At 50.7% G+C, this 10,292-nt stretch overlaps 3 protein-coding genes across 3 annotated transcripts; 1 reads left to right on the top strand and 2 right to left on the bottom strand.

Annotated features, from left to right (window-relative positions):
• Positions 1–1,019: 1,019 nt before the first annotated feature.
• NCS57_00425900 (uncharacterized protein) lies at positions 1,020–1,649 on the bottom strand (the record flags this gene model as incomplete). The annotated part of the gene is made up of 1 exon (XM_053054227.1): positions 1,020–1,649. One exon carries the CDS (start codon positions 1,647–1,649, stop codon positions 1,020–1,022), a length of 630 nt encoding a protein of 209 aa, XP_052916387.1.
• A 629-nt stretch (positions 1,650–2,278) lies between these two features.
• On the bottom strand, positions 2,279–3,029 carry NCS57_00426000 (uncharacterized protein; the record flags this gene model as incomplete). Its single annotated transcript, XM_053054228.1, has 3 exons — positions 2,279–2,372; positions 2,433–2,736; positions 2,798–3,029. The coding sequence occupies 3 exons, from the start codon at positions 3,027–3,029 to the stop codon at positions 2,279–2,281; spliced, it is 630 nt and encodes a 209-aa protein (XP_052916388.1).
• Positions 3,030–7,672: 4,643 nt separating this feature from the next.
• NCS57_00426100 (uncharacterized protein) lies at positions 7,673–9,763 on the top strand (the record flags this gene model as incomplete). Its single annotated transcript, XM_053054229.1, has 3 exons — positions 7,673–8,270; positions 8,318–9,356; positions 9,406–9,763. The coding sequence occupies 3 exons, from the start codon at positions 7,673–7,675 to the stop codon at positions 9,761–9,763; spliced, it is 1,995 nt and encodes a 664-aa protein (XP_052916389.1).
• Positions 9,764–10,292: the final 529 nt, after the last annotated feature.

Genomic DNA, 10,292 nt, shown 5'->3' on the forward strand with positions numbered 1-10,292 from the left:
TAGAGTTAATACCAAAGACACCTTCTGCCCTGCCTGGGAAGTAGTAGTCAAGCCAGCCCCGACTAATCACCAGCTACCATAGCGTTGTTCCTTGAGCAACCAACAAGCTCACTGTCAGCGAGCTAGGGTGTCCATCCTTCGCTTCTCCTCAGGCCCGTCTCACCTGTTTTTATTGCCAAGAGTGCTGGGTAAAAACCACTCATATTTTGGAAGAAAGCCCGGGATCCCCGGATCGTGTGCGTGATATTGTTGCTTCCTCTGGAACCGGATACTTGGCCCGCCAACTTCGCTCCTTGGCATGCCACTGATAAGGCCTCTCGTAACAAATTCTCATGAGCATGCCTTTAGGCTTATGACAGAATGACACTGAATGAATGGAAGAAAATTTCAAAGCAAAATGCTTATAGTTTCGTAGAGTCTTTCTACAATTTACATAGGTTCGACGCTATCGACAAAGTTGGCGCGCGTCAACCACCCACACTCTTTGCTTTCAGAGGGACATGATTACAGGATTATGGAGTGTAGCTTTAAACCAGTACCGCATAACACCGAGCGTACTTGTACCAAAATGAAGTTCTTATAGGGCTTGAGTTTGGCATCGTTTCCATTTCGGACCGAATCGTGGGCCACGATTCATGGCCCACCTAGGGTATGGCTTTTTGGGTGGAGGTTTTTCCACGTTCATAACTAATTCAACAACACCAGTGCCCAGGAACAAGGAGTGATTTAATTTCACCCCTCATGGGTTACTAAAGATTTCCTCTTTTCGAAAGAGAATGTAGAGTGGGAAAATCAACACATGCCTAGCTTCAAGTCTGTAGACTTTTCAAAGGATTGACAAGATAGATAACACATATGGCAACAACCTGATTATAAAAAAGTCTTCTTACTGCGTTCTTGCCAGATAAAATATAGAATAAATTGCTATTTAATGGAAATCCCTTGCGGTATCATTACTATGTGCTGTGCCAAATTCGAGTCTGCTCCCACAGTCCTACACCGAGATAAGTATCGGTAGTTCACCCGCCTCCTCCTCCACCACCACCACCAGCACTAGAGCGTCTACTTCGACGTTTGGCCTTCTCGTACAGTCCTATGCAGCTAATCAAAACCGACACGTCAAACTGCTCCCCGTGGTTTGCTCGAATTTCTAAAACTCCACACCCCGACAATGTCCGGTCGCTAGTGAAGACGGCGAGGATCTCATCTGTCTGTCCATCAACGAGCTTAAAGTTCCGGACACTTAGACTCGACGGCGACATTCCGGATACGCCAACCGAGTGAGTCCTCTTCCAAAACAGTATTCTGTTCTCAGAGGTTGCAATATCCGGGATGGCTGTTTGCCAGCGGTACTCGGAGGCCTTGAGAACTGACTCTCTGGTGATGTCTTCCCAGGCCATAGAGTCTGGTCCAGCAGGACCGGCGAGTCCGATTTTCAAATCTCCCGAGAACTTGGGAAGATGGCATGCCGCAACGACCGGGCCTATCTTGCTCGCTCCTCGATGGACTGTAAGGTCTGGTTTTCCTGGAGTGAAAGAGGAGACGTCGACGTAAAATGAAGCATCTCCGGAGGTTGATTTGACATCGTAGTGCTTAGAGAATGCCCCTCGATCAATCTGAAAGCGACGGCTTGAGTCGGACGACGTCATGGTGGGCTAAGTCTTGGTTGATATTTGAGCACTGTGTGTCTCTCTGCACTTGAAATTTGATGCTCGCATCTGGCCGTTCCTTGGCAAGTGGGCGAAATGTTGGAAAGAATGGCGTTAAAAGTGAGACTGGGGAGGTAAACACGATTACGCTGCGTCCAGTACTCAGAAGGGGGATTAGGAGGCTATTATATGAACCCTCTAACGGGAGAACGGCACAAATATGCAAACATTACTGCAGAAACGGAAATTGATATTCCTTGTCTCTAGGCATCACGCTTATTGTTGGCTCGTATTCCTCGTGATAATGGTTTCTTGAGGCTGCATGATAGCACCACCTACGTCATCTTACGGCTGGTGAGCTAGCATTGGCTTGATTCGAGATCGGCAATGCATAGCCTGGCTTGCCCTATAGTTGAATGGACTATTCTACCTCATGTGACTCTATAGCGGGATATAAATTGAGTAGTTAGGGTGTTGTTCAGGCGTGGAGGCCTGGACAATGTTTCGGGTCTGGGTAGTTGACACAGTAAAAGGCATTGGTACATTTAGGACTGCTCCATAACGCAACACTTTGAGAGCAGAATTTACGGAACCTGTCAAAAATCACTTCTTAGATCGCCAGGACAGACCTAGACCCGGAGCTTCACAGGCATCGATGGAGCCTTCTTGTAGAACACCTTCCTTGCTATGCCGTCTTTAGCCCAGTCAGCTCCATCCATTATTCTGTAGGGGGAAACCCCAAGAGTCAGCATGGATCAAATGTTGCAGAGGACCATCACTTACGACATCATAGCAAAGAAGGCATATGCTTTGGCTGTCTCTGTGGCGTATTCAGGTCCACCGTTACCGTTGTCGTGTGTCTTGGCTAGGTTAGAAACGTCCTTGTATCCATCTATTGTTGTCAGATGGTTAGTCCAATCTTGTATATCCCCAAACACCGCCACGCGGAACTTACAAGTCACGTCCTCAATAAGCTTATTCTTCTTTCGGGTTTTCTCAGAGTGCTTGCGACTCCTGTATACACTCTGGCCGTCCTTTTCCTTGTACACCCACTTTCCGTCTTTGTTAAGACTCTGTTGGTGAATGACTTGACGGGCGAGGAACCTGGTTAGCATCGCCCATCAGGATAGGGATAAGGGTACACTCACGGGTTACTGTCCTTTCAGTCCCATCCCCACTATTCGCGGAGCCATGCCAATGGGTAAACTCGTGCACAAAAGTGTTGGAAACGCTGGCATCGAAGGATCCTATCTTAGTCTCGTCTCTTGTGATCTGGGCACCAACCGGAGAACCAGCGTTTATGGATTTGGACTGGAAATTGACTGAGCAGATGTGAATCACGTCCAGCTCGAAGAGCGTGGTACCCGTGGCACCATCCATGCAGGGCTAGCCTAGAGGGTTCTGGGCAACCATCTTCCTCCAATCCATGCGTTGCCTGTAGTGCCACCCTCCTGAATAGCCTTGTGCGAACTTTTCCGGGTGTCGGTTCTTCATCTTGAAGTCCTCCTTGAGCTTCTGAAGTGTGCGCATGCGAATGAGTGTGGGAAGAATGAATGTATACAAGCAAGAGCCAAGAACTGCTAAGGAGAGGACGGCGGTTGGGGAAGAGAAACGCGGGTAAACGGGACCGGAGCAGTGAAAACGAAGAGGCAAAGCTAATCGACTGTTTATATTGTATCTATCATCCCCGAATCTTTCATACTCGACCGGATCAGAACCGTGAATAATAACAGGACCTCGATCATGTATGCTGTTGGCCCGTGAATGCGCTCAGCCCCGTAGTTGCACAGAAATTAACTCTATTTGTGGAGTCCCTGGCCAACTCGATGATCAACAGGCTTCATTTCCGGCCAGATCCTAGACCCAAGGCCCACCAAGATGCATGATCTGATGTGTGGTACTACCGTCTAGGAAGGTTCCCAGACCTTTTGTTCTCAGACCATGCATGAGTGACTTGCCCGGGTTGCGGCAACAGCACAGCCAAGTGAAACAGTGTCTTCGCGGTATGTTCTTTTAGTTAGCATGATGACTTGTCCCCAGGTCGTTGATTTCGTCTACTTGAAAACGCATTTTGAACTGAATTGAAAGTCCCTATTGTCTTTGTGTGAAGAATCCTAGCTGTGTTCCAACGGTTTATCTTGAGAGTATAGCTTCGTATCACCAATGGGCTAGCAGTTGTTATGTGAAGGTTACCCTTCTGTGCAGAAATAGAAGGGCTGTGAAGACAAAACTACTAGTATAATCAATTCGGGAAGGTTGAAGGATCGTATGCGATTTGAAAACTCTTTACTCTTGGTAGGATCCGTCGATCCGTCCCCACGTGGTACCATAAAAAATGTGTCACAAGTTGATCCTACGGAAAGGAGCAAACACTCTGGGGACGAGGATCTTGACAAGAAATATCAAACCATCTGAACAAAGCTCTTGGAGCCTTTTGCTGGCCAACCAGTGACCAAAGATGCCACCAGGGGTCACACGAGCACGGAGTAAACATGGGTCAAGATCCATGGCATGGCGGAGTTGACGGCTCAGTCGCTTCGATATGTCATTTAAACTTTCAAAGCCCTGCTGCATAGCCCGGAGCCGAAGCCACACACCGAAAACATGGTTGACAGTGGATAATAGGGAGCATCGTGTTGTCAGAACCAGGCAGGGATCCCCTGCGTCAACGGGATCAGCCGCAACCGTGGGATCCATCCCGTCCCTGGCGAATTTTAAAACCAACATGCTCAAAGACAAGAGTAGAAACTTTTGTGCCGAACATTGCTGGACTTGGTAGGCTATGCCAGCGGCAAGGATTCCGAGTTGAACGCATGACAAGGCGAAATCCCTCACTCAAACTGAAACTGCCATTGGACGTGGGCATCAGATGATAACCTTGTTCACTGAATCCTGAATTTTTCGAATGACTTAGCATTGGTTAGCCGTCGACTTGATAGATCCTGATTAGTAGGATCAGACGCAAGGCCCAAGCCCATAGCCCGAATCGTGAACTGTAACTTGAGCTTGTTGGTTGAGTCGACATGGACTGGGATGAGTAGGGAGGAGCCGCAGGAGTTGTGGGTCATAAGTCTATCTCATTCGTAGTGTTGATCATCGTATAAGGCACCTGGAAAGCTATATTACTAGAGCGGAGATAGTATCCGGGAGTCTCAGGACCTTCACGCAGCCTCCAGCTCATCGTCCCAGCAGAGACCTCTGAAGTAGCATCCTTTGATTCATCCGCCGCTCTGGCCACACCTCGGTTCGTCCCGAGAACCCAGATGGCACGATGAAGGAACCAAACAGTCCGACAGGCACTGCAGCAGTTTCTTTTGACTCGTCTGCTGCTTCGGGCGAGACTTCTGCTGCCCTTGAGAACCCGAACAACACTGGAGCTCCTTCAAACCTAGTAGAGTCCCAAGGTTCTGGAAACGGAACAGAAACCTCTGCTGGAGCATCCTTTGGTTCTTCTGCTGCCTCTGGACAAACCTCAGTTTGCCCTGAGAACCCAAAAGGTACTGGAAAAGAACCTGGGAACTCTGCAGGGAATACGGGCGTGGCCTCCTTTGATTCCTCAGACGCTTCGGGAGGCACGTCAGTTGTCCCCCCTAATCCCGGGGGCACGACTGGAGATGCTTCGCAAGAGACAGGCACCAAGGTTTCTGGAGCTCCTCTTGGCACCTCTCAACCTGTGTCTTTTGAATCTAGTGCAGATCCTGCTGCCACCTCGGCAGAATCTCAGAAGCCCGGAGAGACTCGCTCGGCTTCCGAAGGCCTCCCTGATACTTCAATTTCAACTGGCAAGCGGGTTGGGACGGGTACAGGCCCAGAAAACCCCGCTGATACCTCAGAAGGGGTGCCCTTTGGCTCTTCTGCAGCACCAGGAGAAACCTCCGTGGGGACCGGGAAACCGGGCGAGACTGCGATCAACACTGAGACAAAGAAGCCAGCCGACAGGACTAATACTGCGAAAGGACGAACTCTCTAAGGAACTGACGAGCGAGGACCAGTTTTCGGCTGACGAGAAGCGTAGTCTGTGGTCTTCGTGGTTTGCCAAGCGGGAAGACAAATGCGGTGGATACAAATATACCTTTGAATGGACGGGAGAGGACGGCAAAAACGACTGTCTCGAGGACTGTATCGGTGCCTTTGGTCAAGTTTCTGCGGTTTGTGCTCTCGTAGGAGAAGATGGCATCTATGCTGAGGGTGATGTCGACGTGGGATATGGCAAGTACAGCTATTGGATCGAAGAAGAAGACGACGACGACGATCCAGAGCCAACAACGACTCAGAAGGAGGAAGAAGAACCAACCGAGTCGGCCACTCCCCTCGAGTCCTCATACCCTGTCTGCAACGATGCCGCCGACTTCCAAGGCCACGCCGACATCCACAAGAGCAGCGTCGAGAGCACGGCTGAGCAACTCTGCCAGCGACACCCAATCACCGTACCGTCCGATGGGAAGTGGCGGAGATTCATGCCCCTAGGTGTTTTTCAACGTCTGGGATGGATGCAAGTTTAATCATGGCTCCTCTGTGGATTTAATTAATGCTAACTGTTTGTAGGTAAGGGTAACGAGGGAGTTGGAGGATATATGGACGTTGGCTGCATTCGATATAGAATCGATGCTGGAGTTGGAGATGAAGACTAGACATGGAATAAGTGAACCGAGTACGACTTTTACCGAGCAAACAATGGCAATTCCATTCTCAAGCATACACAAAGGGCGCTAATGACCTCATGACGTGGGGTTTATAACCGAAGTTGCGAGATTGCACATCATGAAACAATTTCGTTTGTTCTCGCTGTCTTGGCGATGATGGAGCTTCTAGGCCCATATGCTTGAGATATTAATCTGGATGGCCTTAAGCGATTTGAAGGAGAGGAGAATGAGTCCATTGCACTAATTTCTAGCCTCGATTCAAAGTGCATGGTGCGAAGAGGTGATAAACACAAGAGAAATCAGAGCAGCTCAGCAGAGATCCATGGTCATAGTGCCGGGTAGGTAAAAGCTTGGATCCATGAGAACGAGGTAGATATGCATCAACCAGCCGCGTTTATGCGTGATATCTAGGACTATTGAATAAACGATAAAACTATAATGTTATGGCCTTTTCTCTGCTTTATTATCGAAGCATTCTCGAGCACATTCGGTGCTTGCTTTTCAAAACAAAGGGTCCAACTGGCTTTACCTATCCCCATTTGGGATGGGCATGCGTCTGGGTCTGGCAACGGCTCAACGCCACTGTATCTGTAGCAAGAGGGTTCTGAGACGTTTTCATCATTGTGCATTTGTCTTACTTTTATGGAAAACGTTGAAATGCATTCAAGGGGACCAGACTCGAGGTCAATTGGCCAGTTCGTCTAAGCACCAGGGCAGAGCGGCATTGAACAAGCACCCCGAAAGGCTATTTGGTAATAATCTCTAAAAAGAGAATAGTCAGGCACATTCCGTCACCATGACATGAATGTAACCGTCGGCAAAACATGTCGTTTCGAAGAGCATCATTCCTGCCCTTGATTGTCGTGTCTCGGGCCTTCCTCGGAAAAACCAATTGTCCCACCATCGGAGGAAGGAGATCTCGATAGTTGCTGCTGCAACCATGTTGATCCACGAGGTCGCCTGACCAATAACACGACGTCATTCCAAAACATCCACTCAGGTACCTACTACCTTAAGGTCCCTCCCGCTGTTGCTCCATCCACCACCACCACCAACGGCATTGGTCTTGGTCTGATCTCAGCTCTTCTCTACCTCGCTCTCTCTCTGCTTCGTCTCTCTCAGGCCTGGCCAAACCAAACTAAAGGGAATTGCCTGTTTCCCAACATTTTATCTTTCCATTTCCCCGCCAGTTTCAGCCTCTGCAGGCCACTGTCCTTATCTTTGCGTCCCCCCACCGCCTGCTGCCCAAAGCCGAGACCTCTCCAAAGTTACCCCTCGACACGACCATCGCGACAATAACATCACCATTCTCCGCCTCGCAGGCGCCACTCTCGACGTTCTCTCCCTGAAGCCGACGACGCGCCAACTGAATCAACAATCATGGCTAGCTTCATGTCCAGCTTCTTCCCTGGAGGGAAAGACAGGAGTGCTGGCGACTCTAACCTCCCCCGACCCGCCACGCCCAAGTCTGACAACTTCATCAATCCTCCCAGCACCCCCCAAGGCAGTCCCAGCAAGAAGACGAACCCTCCTGGTGCCAACGACCTCCCCGCCGCATTCGACCATGCAATGACCCTCACCCCCGGCCTCGAGCCTCCCCTGAGACTGGGCCGTCCCCAGAGTGTTGTGACCCCGCTATCGCTATCGCCTGGCAAGAGTAGCAACGCACAGCCTCTTGACGAGTCCAGCGCCAATGTTGATGACAGTGTCATCCACAAGTCCAGGTCGGGAAGCCCACTCAAGAAGCAGGGCCAGGAAAACACCCCGCCCGCGTCCCGCCTAGCTGGCACCGACTCTCCTCATCAGCACAACCATGCCGCCCTCTCTCGCCAGCAGCTCTACGAGCACAGGGACCACAGGGACCGGCCTACCACGCCTGGGACCAAGAGGTTTAACACGGCTCGGGGCCTGACAGCTGAGGAGCGTGAGATTCTCCAGAAGCCCAACGTGAAACGCATGGTCAACGTTACGCAGCTTTGTGAGTTCCCTCATGCCAGGCTGGTCTTGTTTTCTAACACACCCTAGACTTCCTCGACTATTACTTCGATCTTCTTACATATGTCGGAGCCAGACAGAACCGATTGGCCGCCTTTAAGAGCGAATACCCCCCACCCCCAGAAACCGATGAGGAGACACACAGCAAGATGTGGACAAAGTACACAGGACGAGAGCGAGCAAACCTTCGCAAGCGACGAGTTCGACTCCGACACGGCGATTTTCAGATCCTGACCCAGGTTGGCCAAGGTGGCTACGGCCAAGTCTTCCTGGCCCAGAAGAAGGACACCCGAGAAGTATGCGCGCTCAAGGTCATGAGCAAGAAGCTTCTTTTCAAGCTTGACGAGGTTCGCCACGTTCTGACCGAGCGAGACATTCTCACCACTGCGCAGAGCGAGTGGCTCGTCAGGCTTCTCTACTCTTTCCAGGATGAAAAGAGTATCTATCTTGCCATGGAGTATGTGCCTGGCGGAGACTTCCGCACTCTGCTTAACAACACTGGTGTGTTGTCAAACCGTCACGCCCGATTCTACATTGCCGAGATGTTTTGTGCTGTCGACGCTCTTCATCAGCTTGGCTACATCCACCGAGATCTCAAGCCCGAGAACTTCCTCGTGGACTCTACTGGTCATGTCAAGTTGACAGATTTCGGTCTGGCTGCTGGTGTCCTGGCACCTTCTCGGATTGAGTCAATGCGCATCAAGCTCGAGAAAGCGTCCGAGACGGCAGTCCCTTTCGGAAAGCCCATGGATCAGCGAACCGTGGCTGAACGCCGAGAGAGCTATCGGACGATGCGCGAGAACGACGTCAACTATGCCAAATCCATTGTGGGATCACCCGACTACATGGCCCCGGAGGTCCTTAGAGGGGAGGAATACGACTTCACGGTGGATTACTGGAGCTTGGGGTGCATGCTGTTTGAGGCCCTGACTGGCTTCCCTCCCTTTGCGGGTGCCACTCCTGACGAGACATGGCGTAATCTGAAGCACTGGAAGGAGGTACTGAAGAGACCCGTGTGGGAGGACCCTAACTATTTCCTCAGCAACAGGACCTGGAACTTTATCACCACGTAAGTAGTCTATTGGCCCCTTGATGGTTGTGGAAGCTAACCACTGTAGGTGCATCAACTCTCGCACGAGGCGATTCTCCAACATTAAGGATATCTGCGCTCACCACTACTTTGCCGAGGTCGACTGGGAGACTCTCCGCCAGACTCGTGCGCCATTTGTTCCTGAGCTGGACTCGGAGACGGATGCCGGCTACTTTGATGACTTTACCAACGAGGCGGACATGGCCAAGTACAAGGAGGTGCACGAGAAGCAGCAAGCTCTCGAAACCATGGCTGAACGCGAAGACCAAATGAGCAAGAGTCTCTTTGTTGGTTTTACTTTCAGACACCGCAAGCCTGCCGGAGAAGACGGCAGCAGCCCTCGAAAGCGTATCCCCACGGACGATACGTTCGGGACAATGCTCTAGAGCGAGCCTCGGAGTCCAAAAAGGGCCGGCTGGCGTGGAATTGTGCGCCAGGGGAGAGCCCTCCTCTGACACACCTTTGTTTTGTCTTCAAGGCGGCAAAAGGAGGACTGTAAGATGCGGAACGCCATGGTGACGAGGACCACCCGTGACCTCCACCCCATGGCCAGTATTTCTGTTGCACTTTGGCTGCTTTCGACTCTGCTGTATTATCACTTTTTGGTCATGTACTCCCTTCTGCATGCTGCAGTCGAGTTTTATTCTTTTCGTTTTGGCAGGCGGGAGTTTTAAACGGACCTGGTTATTATGATGATGGATGGATGGATGAGGTCCAGTGGCAAGGAAGGAGTCTGCGTCTGGTCAGGCTTCGGGTATAATTGCTTGCTGTTGACGAGAGGTGTTTGGGGGTTACAAAGGAAAGGGGGAAAAAAGATAGAAGTCAATGCTATCGTGTAGGAGTTTACAGTGAGTGAGTGAGTGAGTGGCTTCAAGTGAAACAGATGTGGTCTTTCAAGTGGTATCATAGTGACAA

The sequence above is a fragment of the Fusarium keratoplasticum genome, chromosome 3 (genome assembly GCF_025433545.1).
Source record: "Fusarium keratoplasticum isolate Fu6.1 chromosome 3, whole genome shotgun sequence".
NCBI classification, from domain to species: Eukaryota; Fungi; Ascomycota; class Sordariomycetes; order Hypocreales; family Nectriaceae; genus Fusarium; species Fusarium keratoplasticum.